Genomic DNA, 25,239 nt, shown 5'->3' with positions numbered 1-25,239 from the left:
CGACTATTATGTTCAACATAACACATCTATACAGCATTAAATATCCTTAAAAGCGTTGGAGCAACGCAGACCATAGAGATTCAATGACAATTGCGTGTAATCACAAGTTACATGGTAGATCTGACAAACGTGTAGGCCTTTCGTACATAAAGGGATTGCAACACGGCTGCTGCTGCACTTGAATGAACTTAAAGTTTTTTTTTTATGATATTTAAAAAAACGCAGAACAGCAAATTTGAAATTACACGACAATTGTGCTCTTCCAGCCTTTGTGGTGACAGTCTGGTGAAGACCCATTTCTGTTCCACCATAAACTGTCCCCTTTGTACAAAGTCAAGGCATGGTTTCACCAGTTTGGTGTGGAGGAACTTGCGTCCTGCACGGAGCCCTGACCTCATCCCTACTGAACACCTTTGGGATGGATTAGAACATCATTGGTGAGCCAGGCCTTTTCATCCAACAAAAACCATGGTAAAATCGTGTCATGGTTTGACCAGCTTGGTGTGCAGGAACTCAAGTGCCCCGAAAAAGAGCCCTGATCTCAACCCTACTGCACAGCTCCATAAAGACATGGCTTGACCGGTCTGGTTTGGAGGAACCCAAGTGTTCTGACCGAAAGCCTACTAAAACACATTTGGGTTGAATTGGAATGTCGAGCTGGGTCTTCTCATCCAAAATCAGTACCCGACCTAACAAATTGGCACACATTCCAACAAATATGGTACAATCTTGTCATGGTTTGACTAGTTTGGTGTGGAAGAACCTAGGGCAGTGATGGCAAACCTTGGCACCCCAGGTGTTTTGGAACTACATTTCCCATGATGCTCATACACTATGCAGTGTAGTTGAGCATCATGGGAAATGTAGTTCCAAAACATCTGGGGCGCCAAGGTTCGCCATCACTGACCTAGGGTGTCCTGCACAAAGCCCTGACCTCTACTCTATTAAAAACTGCTCTAAAAAGACACTGTTTGAACAGTTTGGTCTAGAGGTACTAGAGTCCTGACCTCAACCCAATGGAACACCTTTGGGATGAATTGGAAGGTCGATAATAAGCCAGGTCTTCTCATGCAATAGCAGTGCCTGACCTCATGAACAGGCACAAAATTTCAACGAGCATGCTAAAGTCTTGTCATGGTTTGACCAGTTTGGTGTGAAGGAACTCGAATGTCCCGCACGGAGCCCTGAACTTAACCCTACTGAACACCTTTATGATGAACTAGAACGAGTCAGGTCTTCTCAACCAACATCTCCATAAAAGACATGAATTTGGTGTGGAGAAACCTGAGTGGTCCTGCACAGAGCCCTGACTTAAACCCTACTGAACACCTCCATAAAAGACACGGTTTGACCAATTTGTATTGGAAGAACCCAAGTGTCCTACAGAGCATTGACCTCAACCCTACTGAACACTTTTGGAATGAATTGGAATGCTGATGGTGAGCCAGGTCTTCTCATGTAACATTAGTACCTGACCTCACAAATTACAACAATCTTGTCATAATTTGGATGTCAGCTGAAGCTCAAGATGCTGGTCTGTAAAACCAACAATGGACTGACTGGCTCCTGAATTCTATCAGTTCCCATTAAATCATCAAAAGACAGGGCTCTTCTCTTCAGTCTATGTACATTTTATATAAACTTTATTGTGCATTAGAGAAATTTGGCAATTTGGCCTTCTAGTTTCACGTAAGAGTTGACCTTGTGTGAGCCATTGGTGACTGTGCCACCAGTTTATTGAATTTGTAGTATCTTTTGCAGTTAAACAGTGAATCCATAAGCAACCAGCAAACATTTTTGCAATTAGATGTAGACAGATTATTCAGTCTTGCTGATTTTTTTTTTTTTTTTGTTTTTTTTTAGAACATACACTATATAGCCAAAAATATACATGATCACCCCTCTAAATGATGGCATATAGGTGCCTCCAAAGGAAGGGTCATGGTAATACTCCATCATACAAAGACATTTTAGACAATTGTGCCCTTCCAGCATTTTAGTAACAGTTTGGTGAAGACCCCATTGTGTTCCAAAATGACTGTGTCCCCCCTGTGTACAAAGCCAGCTCCATAAGGACATGGTTTGACCAATTTGATGTGGAGGAACTTGAGTATCTTGCACAGAGTCCTAACCTCAACCCTACTGAAAACCTTTGGGATGAAGTGGAATGCCCATAGTGAGCAAGGTCTTCTCACTCAACGTCAGTACCTGAACTCACCAAAAATGGTACAAATTCAAACAAACATGCTCAAATCTAGTCATAGTTTGACCAGCTTGGTGGGGTTGTATTGCTGGAAGTCCCAGATATTCCTTGGTAGTAAATTGTCTAATATATAAAGAGGATGGCTCTTATGGCAAACATAAGTCACCCTGATGCATTCGATATTTTCTAATTTGGTTTAGCGTTTTGTAAGGCCATCTAAAGACGCCCATGAAAGACCCATCCCCCGAATACCATTGTATCAGGATGGGTCAGGCGACAGTGAGATTTTGGGGGGGCACCCAGGTTGACCTAACACCGTTTTAACGCTTACAAGAAAGAATTAGAACACAAAGTCCCAACATGGTCATCCTGTGAGATCTACAAATCTGTTATACCATCCATGTCCAGTTAAGTCACTCTGATGGTGTCAGGCATTTGGTGGTTGATTTTAGGAAAGCCTTCGGTAATCCCGGCTCACTGGAGGAGCTATAGCTCAGTCATGGTAGCCCTGACGGGCAAGCCCCGCAGCTCGATCGGCTGCCCGGCATTCTTCGCGTTCTGCTGATAAACGAAGTGCGTGTAGCTCCGGTCTGCCAACAGCGACGAGGAAGAGGCCTCGGACTTCCAGTGGCTCCCGCCTTCATTCCTGGCCGGCCTGCGTTTTTAAAGAGCAACGGAAATGAGGTACAGGGATCGGAGAGGAGCGTAAATTAAAATCGAGGGAGAGCAGAGCGAAGCGCCCCATCACCTGCAAGCAGCAAAAACAGCCAGAGGGAGAAGGCAAGAGGAGGAAGAGGCAGCAATCATCGCTTGATCATCTCAGGAAGATATTTGATTATTTTTCCCCCCCCATTAGCAGCCACATAAAATGGTCTTAAAGCTTCGAGATCAGAAAAGTCAACAAAGGACGTCGCAGGATTTAAAGAAAGTCAGATTAACCCTTTCATGAACAGGGCTCATAGAAGCATAGACATCCAAACCAAATTCAGCAGCTTCAAATGCAATGAGCATCTCTTAGTTTTCCTACCAAAAATCACCTTAAACACCTTTATTTTTTAAAGTGAGATTTAAAAAAAAAAAAAAAAAACCCACACACCTCATACTTACCTGCTCTGTGCAGTGGTTTTGCTCTCCTCCTCCTATCGGGTACCCTGCCAGCACCTCCCATAGCAAGCCGCTTGCAATGGAGGCACCCAAGCAGGCTTGCTCCTGAGCTGCTGCTCTGTGTCTCCCTTCCTGGCCCTGGCCCCGCTCTCTCCTTATTGGCTCACTGGCTATGACTGACAGTAGCGAGAGCCAAAATTACTCTGGCTGCTGTCTCAGTCAATGAGAAAGAGACAGGGGGGGGGGGAGCCACTGCTCTCGTGCACATACGGTAGCTGGATCGCATTATGGGAGGGGGGGCTGCTGCACAAAAGATTTTTTTTACCTTTATGCATAAAAGGTAAAAAATCTTGGGCTTTTTCAACCACTTTAAAATGATAGACAAGTCTTTTATTTTGTTCATTTTATTTAGGACTTGGATACCCTGCTCAGGTATTAATAGTATCCTAAAGTCTGATAAGAGTAAAACATTAAATAAAATAGTTTTTACATTTTATTTTGCTAATGTGTTTAATTAAAATTTTTTAATTTGATCTACTTTTAGAAACTGTAATTGCGTCAGACAAATGTAGTATTAAACAGAGGCACACTGCCCTCTTCAGGCTGCAGGGACACCTGCAGGTTAAAATTTTGCGGGGAAACCTGCTGCCTGCATGGTGATCGCTAGTGATGGACGAACTTCCGACGGGACGTTTCGCGAACGCGAAACGCGAACGGACACAAACGTTCGCGAAAACGACCGTTCGCCGCGGGCTCCATTGACTTCAATGGGAGGCGAATTTCGCAAACCTTTAGGTCGAATTTGCGGCCACGGGGTAATTATTAGGGGGTAGCACGTAGTCCCACCACCTGGACAATAGCATAATACATGTATGAGGTGAATTTGGGATCGATAACTACAAGCATTTTTTTTTTATTTGGGAAATTGTTCTGACAATTCAGGACTATGGAGCTAATGAAGGCAATGGAGGAGAGGGAAGGTCAGGGACCAGGGTAGGCAAACAAGAGGGTGCAGGAGATACAGAGCACTGACAGCAGCACCGTAATACAGAGCACTGACATCAGCACCGTGACATACAGCGCTGACAGCAGCTCCGTGACATACAGCGCTGACAGCAGCTCCGTGACATACAGCGCTGACAGCAGCTCCGTGACATACAGCGCTGACAGCAGCTCCGTGACATACAGCGCTGACAGCAGCTCCGTGACATACAGCGCTGACAGCAGCACCGTGACATACAGCGCTGACAGCAGCTCCGTGACATACAGCGCTGACAGCAGCTCCGTGACATACAGCGCTGACAGCAGCTCCGTGACATACAGCGCTGACAGCAGCTCCGTGACATACAGCGCTGACAGCAGCTCCGTGACATACAGCGCTGACAGCAGCTCCGTGACATACAGCGCTGACAGCAGCTCCGTGACATACAGCGCTGACAGCAGCTCCGTGACATACAGCGCTGACAGCAGCTCCGTGACATACAGCGCTGACAGCAGCTCCGTGACATACAGCGCTGACAGCAGCTCCGTGACATACAGCGCTGACAGCAGCACCGTAAGCAGCCCCAGGAGGAAGTCAGCACAGCACAGGGATGGTGTGATCCCCTCATAATAAGAACCCCCAGGAGGAAGTCAGCACAGCACAGGGATGGTGGGAGCCCCTCATAATAAGAACACCCAGGAGGAAGTCAGCACAGCACAGGGATGGTGGGAACCCCTCATAATAAGCAGCCCCAGTAGAAATATGACACCGCTCAACCTCTTCAAAGAGGAGGGTAGGGGCATATAGTACGGTGTGCTTTTTTGGGTCAGGGAAGTGAGCCAAATGAATTAAGAAGGTCTGTGTGCTTGATTCCAAAAATTGTTTATAGACATATACATGGTCTACTGATCACATGTGTTGAATTCCTCCGAGATCCATGCCTCATTCATTTTTAGAAATGTGAGGTAGTTAACACTGTCGTGAGCTAGGCGAGTACGCTTATCGGTCACAATCCCCCCTGCTGCGCTGAACGTCCTTTCGGACAGGACACTGGATGAGGGGCAAGCCAACAGTTCGATTGCAAATTGGGCAAGCTCTGGCCAGAGGTCAAGCCTGCCCACCCAGTAGTCTAGGGGTTCATCACTCCTCAGAGCGTCCACATCGGCCGTTAACCCAATGTAGTCGGACACCTGACGGTCTAGGCGTTCCCTGATGCTGGATCCGGATGACACCTGTCGATGGGTCGGCTGAAAGAATGACCTCATATCCGAAGTCACCAACACATCTTCAAACCGGCCTCTTCTTGCAGGCGCTGTTGGATTGGTACCCGCAAATCCTTCTCTGGGAGTTGGAATTCCTCCTCTGCCAGCGCACGCAAAAGCAGAATGCAGCATTTCTCGAAGCAAGGCCTGGAAGTGCTGCATTCTGACAGCCCTCTGCGACGGCGGTAACATTTCCGCCATTTTGTGTTTGTACCGGGGATCTAAGTACGTTGCCACCCAGTACTGGTCCTTGACCCTCATGCTTTTTATACGGGGGTCCCTATTAAAACACTGGAGCATGAAGGCCCCCATTTGCACTCAAGCGGAAGGTATGTGGTGGTGGTGGTGTTGTTGGTGGTAGTGTCTTTGGGGGTGCACATAGCAGAGAGTGAAGAAGAGGGTGCAGATCGAGAGGATGAGGAGGGTGCAGAAGAATAAGGCTGAGTGAGCCACTCAACCAAGTCTGGTGCGTCCTTTAAAGTAATTGAACGCACCTTCTGCAACTTCCCACTTTGGCTCAAGGCTGTTGCTCCTGCCCTACCCCTACCACCCTGCGGAAGGGCCTGCCTCTTCCTCTGCCTGTCATTTTTTAAATCACCCTGTGACAAAACTCTTAGTCCCTATACCGCTGAAGGACTGCTGCAGTATAGGGCAGCGGTCAGCAGTAGTGCACGTCAACCCTATGTATTGTGGACCGATAGCGGTCCTTACAGAACAGCAGACTGTACTGCACTCAGGCCTATGTACCGTAGCACCCTATACCAAGTTACCAGTCCTTATAAAAACTTTTGTGGACCAAGCAGGTTGTGTGTTAGTGTTTAGCAGACTGTGCGTCAGTCCCTATACCGCTGAAGGACTGCTGCAGTATAGGGCAGCGGTCAGCAGTAGTGCACGGCAACCCTATGTATTGTGGACCGATAGCGGTCCTTACAGAACAGCAGACTGTAACGCACTCAGGCCTATGTACCGTAGCACCCTATACCAAGTTACCAGTCCTTATAAGAACTTTTGTGGACCAAGCAGGTTGTGTGTTAGTGATTAGCAGACTGTACGTCAGTCCCTATACCAATGAAGGACTGCTGCAGTATAGGGCAGCGGTCAGCAGTAGTGCACGGCAACCCTATGTATTGTGGACCGATAGCGGTCCTTACAGAACAGCAGACTGTACTGCACTCAGGCCTATGTACCGTAGCACCCTATACCAAGTTACCAGTCCTTATAAAAACTTTTGTGGACCAAGCAGGTTGTGTGTTAGTGTTTAGCAGACTGTGCGTCAGTCCCTATACCGCTGAAGGACTGCTGCAGTATAGGGCAGCGGTCAGCAGTAGTGCACGGCAACCCTATGTATTGTGGACCGATAGCGGTCCTTACAGAACAGCAGACTGTAACGCACTCAGGCCTATGTACCGTAGCACCCTATACCAAGTTACCAGTCCTTATAAGAACTTTTGTGGACCAAGCAGGTTGTGTGTTAGTGATTAGCAGACTGTACGTCAGTCCCTATACCAATGAAGGACTGCTGCAGTATAGGGCAGCGGTCAGCAGTAGTGCACGGCAACCCTATGTATTGTGGACCGATAGCGGTCCTTACAGAACAGCAGACTGTACTGCACTCAGGCCTATGTACCGTAGCACCCTATACCAAGTTACCAGTCCTTATAAGAACTTTTGTGGACCAAGCAGGTTGTGTATTAGTGTTTAGCAGACTGTGCGTCAGTCCCTATACCGCTGAAGGACTGCTGCAGTATAGGGCAGCGGTCAGCAGTAGTGCACGGCAACCCTATGTATTGTGGACCGATAGCAGTCCTTACAGAACAGCAGACTGTACTGCACTCAGGCCTATGTACCGTAGCACCCTATACCAAGTTACCAGTCCTTATAAGAACTTTTGTGGACCAAGCAGGTTGTGTGTTAGTGTTTAGCAGACTGTGCGTCAGTCCCTATACCGCTGAAGGACTGCTGCAGTATAGGGCAGCGGTCAGCAGTAGTGCACGGCAACCCTATGTATTGTGGACCGATAGCGGTCCTTACAGAACAGCAGACTGTACCGCACCCAAGCCTATGTACCGTAGCACCCTAGACAGACCAAGTTACCAGTCCTGATAAAGAGCTTTGTGGAACAAGTGAGTTGTGAATGATTAGCAGACTGCAGCAGAAGGGCAGCAGTCAAGTATAATATTCTTTCTATATTTGGAAGAAAGAATATTATACGTGTACAAGCCTATTACCGTACCACTGATACCAGTCCTGAAAAGAACCTTTGTGGAACTAATAGTAACAGCAAGTCTTTAAAATTATCCTCACTGCCTGACACACTGCTTCCTGCCTGTCCCTATACAAATTGGCAAAAAAGAGTAGGCTGGAACGATTAGCTGGAACAGCTCTTTTGTGGACCTGATAGTAACAGCTAATGATGATGATGATGATGATGATGAAGAAAGACTAATCTGGCTGAGCTGTCCCTAAAATAGCAGCATACAGCGCTCTGTCCCTTTATCTAAACTGACAAAAGAAACTCAGGCTGCTGACCTAACACCTATACCAGTCCTGAAAAGAACTTTTGTGTACCAAATAGCTAGCGTTTTCTCTGTCCCTACTCCACACAGGATCCTTTCCCTACAGTGACAGAAGAAAGAATGTAAAATGGCCACCGGATCGGGTGTATTTATAGGTTAGGGGGAATGTCCAAGTGTCCATGAGCTGTCATGTCTCAATTGGTTGTCCTGTAACACATGATAAACGTGTCACGAAAGGTTAAAGTTCTTGTATACATTAAACACGTAAGTCCGCCGGGGCGAACGACGGAAAAAGGCGTTCGAACCCGCGGACGGCGAAAGTCGGAAATTCGCCGCGAAACGACCGCCGGGCGAAACGTTCGTCCATCACTAGTGATCGCTATGATTTCATACTTTTCATATTCCTGAAGACATGTGCCTGCTGTACCATGTACTTTTTGAAGGTACATGGGGACAACAGAAGTGGAGATCACTCCGCTCATCTCTAGTACACAGATGACAATCAGACAAAAAAGGACCACATAGAAAGGCCACCAAAGCTATTTTTTGCCGAATGATACCTTCTTCTATATTCAAGCTTTTTTTAATGATATTTTAAAAAACACAGAATTGCAAATTTGAAATGACCTGAAAAGACAAAATTGTGCTCTTCCAACCTGGTGGCGACAGTCTGGTGAAGACCCTTTACTGTTCCACCATGACTGTCCCGTTTATAAAGCAAAGACTTGGTCTAACCAGTTTGGTGTGCGGGAACTTGTGTCCTGCACAGAGCCCTGACCGCAACCCTACTGAACACGGTTGGGATGAATTAGAAGACCAATGGTGAGCCAGGTCTTCTCATCCAACAAACATGGTAAAATCATGTGATGGTTTGACCAGTTTGGTGTGGAGGAACCTTGGTGTTCTGAAAAGAGCCCTGACCTCAACCCTACCGCACAGCTCCATAAAGACATGGTTTGACCGGTCTCCCGTTCTCTTTGTATTGCTTACTTTGTGTGAAATCCCTGCCAGCGTCTCTGCTTTCCCATTAATAGCTGACCACACTAAGCATAAGAGCACAGCGTATTCAGATTTCTAGCTGTGCTGATAACTCCTCCTGCTCTCCGCCAATGATCAGACTGGTGCCGACATGCCCTTGCTGCACAGCCATTTACTGGGAAGACCAGTGGGTACTGCTGTTTCTCCATCCCCAGCTCTCTGAGCTCATTATGCAGTTGAAAACAGAGATTATGGAGATTATGTGATCACTTATAAAAAAATAAAATAAAAATTATTATAAAACCCTTTTTTCCCCTTCTATATCTACACACAAAAGTGTTTTGATTTTTATTTATATTTCTATTTTAATCTGAATGGATTGTTTTAGAAGGCGAGAGTTTACATATACCTTAAATCATGGGTGTACAACCTGCCGCCCTCCAACTGTTGCAGAACTACAAGTCCCACCCTCAGTGGCGGTTGGAATTTTTTTTTTGGGGGGGGGGGGGGCAGCAAATAACCAGTCCCCCCCACCCCAGCACTTAGGTGGGGTGGCGGCCAGGTTGCAGGCTCCAATGGGCAGCGGCTCCTATGTCCTCTCCTCCTTGACTTCTGCAGCAGGTGGGTTGCAGGCAGCGGCTCGTGTCCTCTCCTCCTCTGCTTTGGCGGGTTGCGGGCAGAGCGGCTCCTGGGCCCTCTCCTCCTCGGAGGTGGGCATCGCCTCCTGTATCCTCTCTTTCTCCACTTCGGTAGCTTCCGTTGTGTGGCTCCTCCCTCCTCAGCATCCAATAGGATTGCCTGTCCTTTCAGCAAATCAGGTGACGGGTCTCAAGACCCGCTTCCCAATTGGCCAAGAGGAGGATCAGCGTGGCAATAGAGAATATTCATTCGCTATTGTCACACAACTGGATGAGATTCACTGCGCCCCGAGCCCACCCTTTTTTGAAGCCTATTAGAGCCTCTGGCTCTAATCACGTGCTTTAAAAACAAAAACACCCCCCCCCCCCCCGTCATTGTAATCCAGATGCATGGATGGGGGAGCGCAGCCCATGTGCCCCTAATGGACGGGCCACTGCTGCCCAGCATGCTTCTGCCTTTGGGAATAAAATTATAATACTATCTATCTATCTATCTATCTATCTATCTATCTATCTATCTATATCATTGTTTCGCATCTCTTAAGTACTCTTGTCGTCTTGATGTTTAAGATTTGATACAAATTACCCAATCAAGAAGACCCCCCAAAATCACAGACTAGCCAAGCAAAGATCAGAAAAAAACAAAAACAAATTGAGATATTTTATCAGCCAAGATCTAAAGATAAAATCATGAGATTATATAGGATGGATCGCCAATCGCAGCAAGAGATCCATACGCACAGTATTGGATAAGGCCAGCCAAGCTCCACCCACCACCGCTGCCACCACCAAGCACGCATTAGGAGCGCAGATTATAATCACGAAAGAGGTTTGCATGATCTGATCGATTGATTGGAGGTTTGATTATCGATACAGGAAAGCAGCGCAACACAAAGACAGACACAACAAATAGTTCAACATTTTGAAAAGGCGGACTCTATAGGTAATGAATGCATTATGTGAACGCACAGCGGCAAAGGGCCCCATTCCCACCTCAATCTCCAATTTGTTATAACAAGTGATCAGCACTATTTTGTTTGGTTTTGGCTCGTTTGTTTTTCGGTTTATTCTAAGCTCGGTGTGTTGCAGCACCTTTTATTGCAAATGACACCCCAATGCTTTGTACAGTAGAGCACACAACACTACATATACAACGCGTTGTGGTGCGCTGTATTTGGAGAAAAGGGCAATGCACATTTTTTTTTTTCACCTGCTGTGGTGTGTTGTTCATTCATAAATCAATAGGCTGCCTTAAACGCAATACATGGCAACACATGGATTAATACATGGGCACTTTTTACAAAATGCATGAAAACCGCCCGTTAACCTTGCGTCACCATTCATTGTTTAAAAGGTACCCCAAACGCAGCAAAAAAAAAAAAAAAAAAAAAAAAATGCACGTTTATCGCACACTAAACATGAAAAACTGCACAACGCTCAAAAAGTTACGTGAGCTGCTTTGCCGCATTTGTGGAGCGTAGAGCAACCTATTCAAAAATCAGACAGACTGCTCTATGTGTAGGGTTCAAAAAAAAACTTTATGTGCATTTTAAAAATGCAAAATATGAATGCAGTCTAAGGACGAGGTTTCTGGAGGGAGCTGGGTGCAACTGTGGGGGGTGAGGGGCAGCATCACTCCAGGAAGGGGTTTTGCAGGGGCAATGTGGGAGAGTGGAGGGCCCTGCAGGTGACTGCCAGTCTCTGTGGGCTTTTTTTTTATGTTACACTATGGGAGCCGGGAAGTGTTGTGGGAGGTTAAGGAGCACTGTAGGCCACTATAGGAGTTTGGGTTGGCACTATGAGACACTAGTGGGAGGTTGGGGGGGGGGGGGCGGCACTGCAGGTCACTATTGGAGGTTGAGCTGGCACCATGGGAGCTGGAGGTGATGTGGGAGGTTGAGGAGCACTGTAAGCCACCATGGGGGGTTGGGTTGGCAATACGGGAAGCACTGAGAGGTTGCTGGGAACTGCAGGCCACTATGGGAGGTTGAGTTGGCACTATGGGAGCTGGAGGTGATGTGGGAGGTTGAGGGGCACTGTAAGCCACCATGGGAGGTTGGGCTGGCACTATGGGAAGCATTGTGAAAGGTTGCAGGGCACTGCAGGCCACTATGGGAGGTTGAGTTGGCACTATGGGAGCTGCAGGTGATATGGGAAGTTGAGGGGCACTGTAAGCCACCATGGGAGGTTGGGTTGGTACTATAGGAAGCACTGCGAGAGGTTGCAGGGCACTGCAGGCCATTATGGGAGGTGTTGTGGAAGATTGAGGGGCACTGCAGGCCATTGTAGGAGTTTGAGGGAGGTTAGAGGATCTACAGCTGGCTAGAGGCCCAGGAGAAGGCAGGCTGTGGCCTGGCTGAAGGCCACCACAGTCCAGTGGTTGAGAAGCACTGCTCTTGAGAACCCCATGAGTGACTATACCAATCTGTAGAAGGAAAAGACAAACCATTTGTCGCTGCGGGTGGTGCCAGGACTCCTCTTCAGGTTCTCGATCTCCACCAGCACCGGTTCTGTAGGGAGGGCAGTGACTACAGGCAGGGAAGGCCTTACAGGCCACACCTGGGAGAGGTAAATCGGAGAGAGAAAGCAGAGTTTACATCCAAAAGCAATAAAAACTTTTTTTTTTTAATCAACAGTATAGATTTAATTTTTTTCAGCCTGCATTTGACCAGACCTTCATAAATCTACAAATTTTCTGGTATATTTTTTACTTGATGCACAAGTCTTGTATTTGATGAATAGATTATCCTCCTAGTGGCCATAAGAGGATAATTCTATGCATATCAGGCGGCAGTGTCAGATATCCTGATTAGAGACTGCCGATAAAAGTTCAGTTGCTATATAATGACACAGAAATGGATACACTGCAGTTGAAACATTGTATCACCAGATAGAAGTCATACCTGCTGCGATCCATTATTCTGAATGGCAGGATCATTCCTTAAGGCAGTGCTGGGGAAAATAAAAAGGAGTTAAAAGGCGGATTAGCCAATAAAAAGGCAGGCTTCCACCCTTCACCTACTACAGAGGGAGGGGCTAGGCTCATTCAACATAAGGTCACACCCCTTCCCCATCCTCCAACTCTGGCTCACCAAAGTGATTCCCTCCTCCTCCCATTATATCGGACTCTCACTTACTTGGTAAAATCAGGTCTTCCTCCTGTATATATATGAAGGCAAAGAGAAGAAAAAAAAAAAAAAAAATGCAGTCAGTCAAATAATTTTTGCCAGATATTTTCAAACATTCAATATTGGTGGATGAAACCCAATTATAAGACCCGTCTTTACCATGTCAGGAATATTGGTAATCTATAGCAGCCTTTCGAAACCTTTTCACCCACTAGAGGAACCCTTGAAAATATTGGTCGGGTTTCTCTTGCTAAAAAAGGATTGCATCTACAGCTCCCGATACATTACCATAATCAATAAATTGTAGTCGTGCCATAAAACCCATGTTTGATATAACCATGGGATTAAAAAAACAAAACACAAAAACAAAAAAATACTGACCAGGGAACAAAAATAAATAAATAAATAAATAAATAAAAAAAAAAAAAAAAAACACAAAGCAGACCGTGAAACTTTTTAAGTCCTCTTACACTGGTGGTCATTAGAAATGTCAGCAGAAGCAGGGCCCCTCACATTAATGGTCTTTGGGGGTCCCTCCCATTGGTGGACAGTAGGAAAGAAAAAGGGCCATGACCAAGAGTGTCCTCTTACATTGGTGGTCATTAGAAAAGTGCCCCCAAAAATCACTATCCAATGGAGACAGACCTCCCTTACATTGGTGGTCATTAGAAAAGTGCCCCCTAAAATCACTATCCAATGGAGACAGACCTCCCTTACATTGGTGGTCAGCAGAGAAGGGGGCGTCCCTTACATTGGAGGTCAGCAGAGAAGGGGCGTCCCTCACATTGGAGGTCAAAGAAGGGCGTCCCTCACATTGGAGGTCAAAGAAGGGCGTCCCTCACATTGGAGGTCAAAGAAGGGCGTCCCTCACATTGGAGGTCAAAGAAGGGCGTCCCTCACATTGGAGGTCAAAGAAGGGCGTCCCTCACATTGGAGGTCAAAGAAGGGCGTCCCTCACATTGGAGGTCAAAGAAGGGCGTCCCTCACATTGGAGGTCAGCAGATGTCTTATTATACTGGTGGTTAGCAGACAAGGGCCACCGTTATATTGTGGTCAGCAGAGAAGGGGGTCTCACTACATTGATGGTCAGCAGAGAAGGGGTCTCACTACATTGGTGGTCAGCAGAGAAGGGGTCTCACTACATTGGTGGTCAGCAGAGAAGGGGTCTCACTACATTGGTGGTCAGCAGAGAAGGGGTCTCACTACATTGGTGGTCAGCAGAGAAGGGGTCTTACTACATTGGTGGTCAGCAGAGAAGGGGTCTCACTACATTGGTGGTCAGCAGAGAAGGGGTCTCACTACATTGGTGGTCAGCAGAGAAGGGGTCTCACTACATTGGTGGTCAGCAGAGAAGGGGTCTCACTACATTGGTGGTCAACAGAGAAGGGTTTCCCTTTTATTGGTGGTTTAGCCAAAAATAATCTCTTATATTGGCAATCAGCAAAGAAGGGCCTCCATTTCATCGGTTGTGAGCAGAAATTTATTGCCAGTGGGACAAGGGACGATCCTTATACTGATGGACAGTTGGAGGAAAAAGGTTCTTTACATTAGACATGGAACCCCCAGAAACCTTTGGAGGAACCCCGGTTGGGAAAGGCTGAGCTACAATAACATTGATGGGTAGACTACCAATAGGTACATTAGAGTGCGGCACACCGATTTTTCTTAGGATTCTTCTAATGTTTAGTATTCATTGAAGGATGCCTGAAGTATTTTGGAGACTCAGTAAGCAGCCACCGCTCCTACATATATAGTTTAATAAAAAAATAATAAAAAAACCCTCTCGTCCTTTCCCATCCCGGTCACTAATACTCAGGCCACGCCCCTTATGGTTGTCAAAAGGACAGGCATGGGAAAAAAATAAATAATAAAAAAAAATCTCCCCTATGGGGCTCCAGACATTTTTAAATCTTTCCTACTCTTGTCAGAAAAAAAAAAAATGAATGTATTGGTTGGGGTTGGGTGTTATTTATTGAAGGACTTCAGAAAGAAAAATGATCCCACCTCTGTTCAGAGTTCTCCTAGAGTAGCGTTTGCTGGGTCTGCGTTCAAAGGACGCCGATCTCCGCGGTTTGCTGGACTTTGTGGTCTGGTATTCAGTCTTCCCGCTATGAAGAGACACACAACAATTAAGAACTGGGTTACTCAAAGTTAAATGTTTATCTAAAGTTTTAATGATTCCTCAGTGAATGGTTAGGAGGTTGATTAAACTACAGGCAAAACATGTGAGCCCACATATATGCGCATCTGTATCCGGCACTGTCACTGAGACCCCCCACCCTAACCTCAGCACAGAGAAGGGGGTCTCAGTGCCAGCCCGGGGCACGATCGGCTATTACAGTGATCAGTCACACTGAAGCCAGGCCCTGTGTTTCTCTGAATGGAGGGGAGCGAGAGAGAGCTGCAGAGAGCGAGAGCGAGCTGCAGAGAGCGAGAGCTGCAGAGAGCGAGAGCTGCAGAGAGCGAGAGCGAGCTGCAGAGAGCGAGAGCGAGCTGCAGAGAGCGAGAGCGAGCTGCAGAGAGCGAGAGCGAGCTGCAGAGAGCGAGAGCGAGCTGCAGAGAGTGAGCTACAGAGAGCGAGCTACAGAGAGCGAGCTACAGAGAGCGAGCGAGAAATTTATTATATAATAAAAAAATAGCAAGATCAAAGCTTGATCTAGGTCAGTGACAGAGTTAGCGTTTGGGTCAAGTACTGTAAATGTATGTGTATATATATTAAATGTCATAATCTGCTAGTAGGTTTTTCCTACCAGCAGATTACGAGAAATTCATCTTTGAAGGAAGCCCTCCAGTGCCGCAATGTCAGCACTGAGACGGCCGACATCAGCACCTACCTACACAGCACCTACAGGTAAGCCTTATTATAGGCTTGTAGGTACAAGCAGTGCAACAGAGTTTACCACCACTTTAAGTCTCTCCGACTTTTATAAAAGGTTCCTGTACTACTTCAAGGAGACTTCTATCCGCCCTGTGCCCATAGTCTTTAATGTATGTTGCCTTCACATTTGGCATGTCTTTTTTTATTGGGGGGGGGGGGTTACCTAGTTTTCACAGGTAACCAGCTCCCACTTCCTCTCCTAGCACCGCGTGGAGGTAACCCTCTCCCGTCCCCCCCCCCACCCTCCACCTCGCTCCCTACAATCTTCTGGGGGGCACGTTACCGGTCCCAGAAGATTGCCCAGCCATTCACAACACGGCTCACGCATGTGCGTCTAGCTGTGATGGCGAAGCCGGGTGCCCACACTTGCTGTGAACAGCCCATTACATTATGGTGCACACCCTAGAGCTCAAAACAGCACCCTGCGTATGGCCGACAGCGGAGACCATTGCTGGGACACCACTGCTTTTCTAAGGAAGAGGACAGCGCCATCTTTGTTCAGGAATCATCCAGGTTTTAGCATCAACTTCCTGAACAGAGATGACAAAGTCATGTAAATCCTGGGGCTTGTGCAAGTTGTTGAATAAAAATCGGACACAGATCCAAACTTCCATCCGATCTGAAGGTCTGTCTGAGCTTTGGATACCTGGTTGTGCCATTCCTGCCGATTGATCGAACGTCTGCATTTGGAGTGATCCGTCTACAGGCTTCATTTGTAGACAGGTTGGTACCGCCGATGACCATCCGGCCTTCAGTCGATATAAGCTCCATAGTCCCACTGTTGTGTGACAACTGTGTCTACAACCTCCCATTAGAAGAAGAACGATCGTCCCATTTTTGAATGTGCTACACAGCCAGTTCCTTGCCTACATTGCCACACCATCTGTCACGGAGTAATTACCGGCACAGTGGTGTAGTGGTTAGCACTCTCACCTAGCAGTAAGAAGGGTCGCTGGTTCAAATCCCAACCATGACACTACCTGCCTGGAGTTTGCATGTTCTCCCTGTGCCTGTGTGGGTTTCCTCCGGGTACTCCGGTTTCCTCCCACACTCCAAAGACATGCAGGTAGGTTAATTGGCTTCTGTCCAAAATCGGCCCCTAGTATATGAATGGGGACCTTGGATTGTGGGCTCCTTGAGGGTAGGGACCAATGTGAGTGTGCAATGTACAGGGATAGGAACAATTGTAGACACTCAGGTTGAACTGGATGGACTGGTGTCTTTATTCAACCTTACTAACTATGATTGGACATATATGTTTTATGAAGTTTACGTCTCGTTTTAGCGTTTGGACATTTTCACATTATCAGAACACACCTTTGTTTTCTTTTCACTTTCATGAGGATTTTTGTTGTATTATTCAATGTTGTATTATTGATATTTTGTGCTACAGCACCTGTATTCACAATTTACATTCATCCACAAACTAATGGGAAGTGCTCTGTGCCGAGTGGTTCCTGGTCATTCACAAACCGAAGCATAGCAAACGGTTTACTACGACTCGGTTAAGAACGAACACAGAAGCGATCAGATTAGATCTCTCACTGTGTTCATGCATTCATTCAAAAACATCCCCCCGCAGCAACCGGTGGGAGAGGAAGGAAGGAAGCACCACTGCAAGGGGAAAGAGCCAGGAAGCGGAGGGGGGGGGGGAATAAGCATCACACAGGGCGATTAGAGAGTGCCCAGGCACACCCCACACAGCCTGTGCGCATGCATATTGCTTGCAATGCCGGCGCCGCAGAGAGGAGGGGGGGAGAGGAGCGAGGCGCCGGGCAGCCACATCGGACCGTAGGACAGGCGAGCGTGTTTATTGAAAGTCAGCAGCTAGACTTTTTTGATGGGTGGAATTCGGCTTTAATTGATGCGATTTGGAGCCGACATTTCAGGAAGATTTTCCCCGGCATTCCCAAAAGTTGCTTCTGTCAGAGTAGTACCCAGGTCACCAAGAAGTCGTCCAACGCTCAGGTCGCCGTAGCGTGAACCGAGCCCAGGTGGCAGCGTAACCCAAGAACGCTTCCTGTCCGCCAATGGACGATGGCGATTTTTCCCCTTCGCATGGGCTTGGTCAGCTAAAATCGGCGCTCAATTAACTGGAGATCAGTTTTTTTACATCTGCGTCTCTTCCCTTTATGTCTGCATTTTGATAGCGGACGGGGTGGACCCACGTTGTCTCTATGTAATGTAAACTGACTTGTGTCCGTTTTCACCAGGGGGGGGGTCTCAAACCGGCGGCCCTCCGGCCGTTGTGGAACTACAAGTCCCATCATGCCTCAGCCTATGGGAGTCACGCTTGGAACCGTCAGCCTTGCAATGCCTCATGGGACTTGTAGTTCTGCAACAGCTAGAGAGACGCCAGTTTGAGACCTCCTCCCTCCCCCCCCCCCCCCCCCGGCTTACACTGCAATAACAAGAAAACTACTACTATTGCACAGATGGAGTACGATTGCAGGATAGGGGGAGGGGTGCTTAAAAACGTAAAGTCCTGTAATTGGTATAAAAATCAGCCCAGACCACTGGATGATGGTTGCACCTCCACAGCAAAATCGAGTCTTGAATAAACACTAATGCACATATTGGAAACCAAAGAGCGCATGCGCATGCAGCACTGCGATTCATAAGCATCGGGATCACCCGTCCAGTGATGCTTATGAATCGCAGTGCTACACGCTCACGTTGTCCGTACTCCTGTAGCAGTCTTTACACCTACATTAAACAACCAGTAATGTCGCACTTAGTACAGCGCTTGTTATTTCTCCTTAGACCCAAAAAAAGGCTTGCAGCCGTAATTGTAGAAATACCTTTCACTACAAAGTATTGGGGGGCACCATACAAACACCCCCCTCCCCCCCAAAATTTTCACATATTTGTGAAAAATGTTGAAAACTGTTTATCGTTTTCCTTCCAATTCACAACAATTATGTGCCGCTTTGGGGGTTATTTACGAACGGAAAGGGCAGTCACTCTAAATCTAAGGGGTAGATCTGAAATAAGGGGGGAAGCTCTGCTGATTTTATCATCCAATCATGTGCAAGCTAAAATGCTGTTTTTTTTTTCCTTGCATGTCCCCCTCGGATCTACAGCGACTTTGCTTCCAAGTGCACTTTCAGGGCAAAGTGGATTTTCCTTTAGTTTCATAGTTAGTAAGGTTGAATAAAGACACCAGTCCATCCAGTTCAACCTGAGTGAGTGTCTACAACTGTCCCTATCCCTGTACATTGCACACTCACATCAGTCCCTACCCTCAAGGAGCCCACAATCCAAGGTCCCCATTCTTATACTAGGGCCAATTTTGGACAGAAGCCAATTAACCCACCTGCATGTCTTTGGAGTGTGGGAGGAAACCAGAGTACCCGGAGGAAACCCACGCAGGCGCAGGGAGAACATGCAAACTCCAGGCAGGTAGTGTCATGGTTGGGATTCGAACCAGCGCCCCTTCTTACTGCTAGGTGAGAGCGCTACCCACTACACCACTGTGCCGCCCAAAGTTAGTTAGTTAGTAAATAACCCCCTTTTGTGTTGGTCTATCACATAAAACACATTTACGTTTTTTTTTTTTTTGGTTGTAACATGACAAAATGTGGAAAGTTTTCAAGGGGTGTGAATACTTTTTCATGGCACTGTACATTGGCCGTCTCCCTGCTGAACTCTGCCATTCCTGACGTTCTCTGCATAGCGGCTTATTAAAGCGGAGGTCCACCCTAAAATGGACCTTCCGCTCATCGGATTCCTCCCTCCCTCCGGCGCCACAATTGGCACCTTTCAGGGGGGAGGGGGGGTGCAGATACCTGTACAGTACAGGTATCTGCACCCACTTCCGGGCTAGCTCTCTGCGGAAAGGGGCGTACATTACGCCCCTTTCCGCAAGTGCCTATCCCCTTCCGCAAGTGCCCCGCTGCCTGCTGGGAAACACACAGATCCCAGAGGCAGCGGGGACCGTCCTCATTGCGCAGCGCGGCTCGCGCATGCGCAGTAGGGAACCGGGAAATGAAGCCGAAAGGCTCCACTTCCTGATTCCCATACCCAAGATGGCGGCGGCAGCACTTGAGTGTCGATCTAGAGATCGGCTTCGGGTGCCGACATCGCGGGCGCGCTGGACAGGTAAGTGTCACTATTTTAAAAGTCAGCAGCTGCAGTATTTGTAGCTGCTGACTTTAAAAAAAAAAAAAAAAAAAAAAAAAAAAAAAACGCGGAGTCCCGGCGGACTCCCGCTTTAATGACATGATGATCATTTTCCAAATGCAGGGAGTTCATACGTGTGTGTGTTTTGTTGTTTGTCGTTTTGTTTTTTTGTTTATTCATTTTTTTATGGGTTTATATCCATTAATAAATGGCTGCACTTAGATGGCGGCGCACTCTTTTCTGTTTACATCAGGTTACCTCCAATCTCCGTCACATTTAGGTCTGGACCTGGATGGACTGACAAAGGAATTTGTAAAAAGGAATAATTGGGGGTGAGGGGGTTACAGGAAATAAAGGAAAATCTCCCCAATGGGACACAGATGGCAGGAAAAAAACCGTTTTCCTACTCCATCCCTACAGGGGGTGAAGCATCAATGGTATTTGTACTCCATTCCCAATCTCCCCCCCCCACCCCCAATGTGTACTCGGCCCTCCCATGTCCCCCCCCTCACCTGTATCTGAACCGAGAGCCCAGCCTGATGAAGCTGGAGCGGCTGGATCCCTTGTGGACCGGTCCCCGGAGGCGGAAGAAGGCGTGGTGCTCCACGGCGCACTTCCACAGGTGCTTACAGGCCTTCGGATGGTCCATCTTAAACACAAACGTGTGTTCCTGCTCCTTGCCCTGCGGGTACAAAGCATAAAATGCATTTTTTTTTCCCATGCATTCTTCCAGATCACCCCAGACACAGATATGGACAAGGTTCGGGGGATCGGCACCTTGAGTACCCATCACCTCTACACAGAGACCCCGGACGGGAAGAGCGCCGGTCCCTCACCTGATCGTCATCCTCAACCACTACCAGCGTCAGTTTGGCCTTCCTAAAATCCAGACGCGTGATCTTTGGCCTGGAAGGTAAAAAAAAAAAAAAAAAAAAAATAATAATAATAGATAAAAAAAAAATAAGATAAATAAAACACACAAACATCAGGAAACGGAAATCATTTACATGCACCGTGTTCATTCTGTGCTTGCTTCTCTTGGTGTTCAGCAGAACGCACTCATTTTACTGCGCTCTAAACGGCTTTTTGTTTGCTTTGGATAAAGCGAGAGTCATCGCCTTAAAGCAAACTTAACCCCCTAAAAACCCATGTTAATCTTTTCTTGTTCTCCTCCCACCCCCAATAAGAAAAAGGACATTTAGTTTTATACAAAGATTGCGTTTTTTTTTTTTCCTTCTACCCGCACATTCAGCTTCCTGGCTGAGGCCAGAATGACATTGCACCCTGCGGACTCCTAGGATTCTCTACAATTTAACTCTGAAACACTCTGCACGATTTCTCGCATGCACAGATGTGCCGCCATTGTCCCCAAGACAGAAAAGCGCATGCATGGCCATTTCCACGCATTTGTGCGAACAAGCCTCAGAATCTTAACGTTTGATGTCAGAACCTGGGAAGCTTAACTGCACGTGAGTGGAAACAGCTGCGCGCACGCACATTTTGTGCCGCAGGTCCTAAAGACTTGGCAGAGACCCAATACACATCTACATGAGCAACAGATATGTAAAGATGGCGGCGCCACGGACAAGTCAGGGGGAACAAGAATATACACCCCCCCCCCCCCCCAGTTAAGTTCTGCTTTACTGCCAAAAAAAAAAAAAAAAAAAAAAAAAAAATCTCAAAATGTGGAAGGGATAAATACTCAGTCTAGGGGGCTGCAGGAGAGGCCGTGTTACTTACCTGATGCTCCAGGATGCTCCCTCTCTCCCTGAAGCTCTGGTTTGTGGGCGGAGCCCTCTAGTCATCACACACAGTGTATGGCAGGGATATGCAATTAGCGGACCTCCAGCTGCTGCAGAACTACAAGTCCCATGATGCCTCTGCCTCTGGGTGTCATGCTTGTGGCTGTCAGAGTCTTGCTATGCCTCATAGGACTTGTAGTTCTGCAGCAGCTGGGAGGTCCGCCAATTGCATATCCCTGGTGTGGGGCTATTAAAGTGATTGTAAACCCTTACAAACCACTTTGACCTACAGGCAAGTCTAAATTAAGGCTTACCTGTAGGTCCAAGCAATATCTCCTAAACCTATATGGTTTAGGAGATATTTGCCCGAAAACGCGCAGGCGCACTAAGCGCGGCATTTCCAAAAATGGAGCTGCCGCGCGTGTCGACTCCCGCGCGCATGCGTGGGAGTGACGTCATCGCGGCTTCGCCGAATGACAGCGGCGGAGCTGCGAGACGCCACCAGCAAGATGGATGCGGCGGACTACAGGGGACAGCGGCGGAGCTGCGAGACCCCACCGAGAAGATGGATGCGGCGGACTACAGGGGACAGCGGCGACTTCGCTGGCTCCTGTGTCAGGTAAGTGACACATAATGGGCTACTATGCGATGCGATGCGATGCATAGTAGTCCATTATGCTTTGCCTTTGCAGGGAATGAAAGAGGAAGTAAACCCATCAGGGTTTACTTCCTCTTTAATCCTGTATTGTACAGCCGTGGCCAAAAGTTTTGAGAATGACAAAAAATATTCATTTTCACAAAGTCTGCTTTCTCAGTTTTTACGATGGCAATCTGCACATACACCGGAATGTTATGAAGAGTTATCAGATGAATTGCAATTATTTGTAAAGTCCCCCTTTGCCATGAAAATGAGCTTAATCCCATAAAAAAATAAAAAAAATTTCCACTGCATTTGTGACAAAGGCTTCAGGGCGCTTAAAGCGGGGTTCCACCCTAAAGTGGAACCTCCATTAATCGGAACCCTCCCCCCCTCCGGTGTCACAATTGGCACCTTACAGGGGGGAGGGGGGTGGAGATACCTGTCAGACAGGTATTTACACCCACTTCCGGGCATAGACTCCCGTGGGAGTCTATGTCAGTGATGGCGAACCTTGGCACCCCAGATGTTTTGGAACTACATTTCCCATGATGCTCCACTACACTGCAGAGTGCATGAGCATCATGGGAAATGTAGTTCCATAACATCTGGGGTGCCAAGTTTCGCCATCACTGGTCTATGTCATATCCTGTCCTGCCGCGCTGTCTGCTGGGACACACACAGGTCCCAGTGACAGCGCGGAGAATTCCTATTGCGCTGCGCGACTCGCGCATGCGCAGTAGGGAACCGGGAAGTGAAGCCGATTCGCTTCACTTCCCGATTCCCTCACCTAGAATGGTGACGGCAGCAGCCGAGCGATCGATCGGCCTCGGCATCGCTGGAACCCGGGACAGGTGAGTGTCCATTTATTAAAAGTCAGCAGCTGTAGTATTTATAGCTGCTGGCTTTTAATATTTTTTCTTTTTTTTTTTAGGTGGAATCCCTCTTTAAATCCAGCAAGCATCAGGACCGTCTCCTACAGTTGATTCAGCTGCGGGGGTCGGGGGGGCACCACCAGTGCAGAGCTTGCTCAGGAATGGCAGCAGACAGATGTGAGGACATCGGCGCACACAGCGAGGAGAATACTTTGAGGATGGTCTGGTGTCCAGAAGGGCGGCAAAGAAGCCACTTCTCTCCAGGAAAAACATCAGGGACCGACTGATATTCTGCAAAAGGTCCAGGGATTGGACTGCTGAGGACTGGGGGAAAGTCCTTTTTTCTCTGATGAATCCCCTTTCCGATTGTTTGGGGCATCCAGAAAAAAAACCTTGTCCAGGGAGGAAAAGGTGAGTTCTACCATCAGTCCTGTGTCATGCATTCTGAGACCTGTTTGGTGCAATCCGAAAAAAAAACCTTGTCCAGAGAGGAAAAGGAAAGTGGTGCCATCAGTCCTGCATCCCAAGACCATTCATGTGTGGGGGTCGCTTCTCAGCCAAGGGAGTGAGGGGCTCACTCACAATTTGTACTTGTAGTTCTGCAGCAGCTGGGAGGTCCGCCAATTGCATATCCCTGGTGTGGGGCTATTAAAGTGGTTGTAAACCCTTACAACCAACTTTGACCTACAGGTAAGCCTAGATTAAGGCTCACCTGTAGGTCCAAGCAATATCTGCTAAACCTACACAGTTTAGGAGATATTTATCCAAAGACAGCCACCGATGTCTATGGCGCATGCACCGTAGACATCGGCGTGCAGGCGCACTGGGCAGGCCGCGGCAATATGCCGCTCGTGTCAGCTCCCGTGCACATTCGCGGGAGTGACGTCATCGCGGCTCCAGCAAATCACAGCGCCGGAGCAGCGAGACCCGGAAGTCGCTCCGGGATACATGGCAGCAGCAAAGAGGAAGACGGAGGACCGCTTCGGGGGCTTCGTTCTCAGGCAAGTTATTCATAATGAGCTAGTATGCTACAAGTTACGCGACTTGTTTAAGTGACACTCTGTAAGTGCGCAATCTGTATTTTTACTTTATTAAATTTTTGGGGTTTTACACTATTGCGAGTTTTATCTCCTTTATGAAAACCGATGAGAGGAAGTTTGTTTGGAGGCTGGGAGAAATAACGAGTTCCTGTATCTTCCTTATCCCCCTGTGAATACCCTGGACTGGGGGAGTCAGTCATTTGCGCTGTATGGTTCTCTGTAACAAGGAACCATATACCTTTGGTAAGCGGCAGTAATATCTGTGGTGGAGGTCGTGCACTATTCACATCAATTTTGGATGGTTTGCCGTCACTGTATCACCGTGGAGTTATTGCAAACATAAATTTTTTTTTTTCTAAAGACTTTATGGACATTATAATATACTTCTCACTGTTTATAATTATAATTATGTTTCACTAATGTATTAAGCAAATTGCATTTTTGAAAAAATTATCTTTTTTTTAATTTTATTTTTTATTACCTACACAGTTTGATTGGCTGGTTTTTGGTTATTAGATTAATCAACTACTATCTATGTTGTTTGTATTAGCAATAGGGATCTACACTTGTTATCTTCATTGATACATTACAGTCCATTCCTACGCAATTTAATTTTCTTTTTGCACAGGATTGACAAAATTATTTATTCAGTTATCCACATTGGTGTAACTTTGCTTATATTTTATATATTTTTTATTCTAGCGCAACCCACTCTTTTTTTTCCTTTCTGCTATGCATACTAGCTCATTATGCCTTTGCCTTGCAGGGTGTGTGTTTTTTTTTTTGCCTTTACATCCTCTTTAAGAACGCCATGAATAAAGGATGGTCCAAAAACATCCTCCGAGAGCAACTTCTCCCAACCATCCAAGAACAGTTTGGTGAGGAACAATGCTTTCTCCAGCATGGTGGAGCACTATGCCATAAGGAAAAAGTGATACCCAAGTGGCTTGAGGAACAATACATGGAAATTTTGGCTCCATGTCCAGGAAACTCCCCAGACCTTAATCCCATTGAGAACTTAATCCTCAAGAGGTGGGTAAAAACAAATAAAATAAAACACCTCCACAAATTCTGACAAACTCCAAGCATTGATTATGGAAGAATGGGGGGGGGGGGGGTGACCATCAGTCAGGA

General features: G+C 47.1%; 1 protein-coding gene across 1 annotated transcript in view; it reads right to left on the bottom strand.

Annotated features, from left to right (window-relative positions):
* EPB41L5 (erythrocyte membrane protein band 4.1 like 5) overlaps window positions 1-25,239 on the bottom strand; it is a gene marked incomplete in the record, with an annotated part of 89,923 nt that overhangs the window by 13,984 nt on the left and 50,700 nt on the right. The window contains 7 exon segments of the mRNA XM_077450206.1: window positions 2,691-2,858; window positions 12,130-12,242; window positions 12,587-12,635; window positions 12,821-12,842; window positions 14,816-14,919; window positions 20,324-20,493; window positions 20,648-20,717. Of these exon segments, the coding sequence (XP_077306332.1) occupies window positions 2,691-2,858; window positions 12,130-12,242; window positions 12,587-12,635; window positions 12,821-12,842; window positions 14,816-14,919; window positions 20,324-20,493; window positions 20,648-20,717 (696 nt within the window).

Source organism: Lithobates pipiens, unplaced genomic scaffold, assembly GCF_037356315.1.
Source record: "Lithobates pipiens isolate NorthernLeopardFrog02 unplaced genomic scaffold, aLitPip1_a1.2 Scaffold_22, whole genome shotgun sequence".
In the NCBI taxonomy this organism is placed as follows: domain Eukaryota; kingdom Metazoa; phylum Chordata; class Amphibia; order Anura; family Ranidae; genus Lithobates; species Lithobates pipiens.
This window is presented reverse-complemented; position numbering and strand designations above follow the sequence as displayed.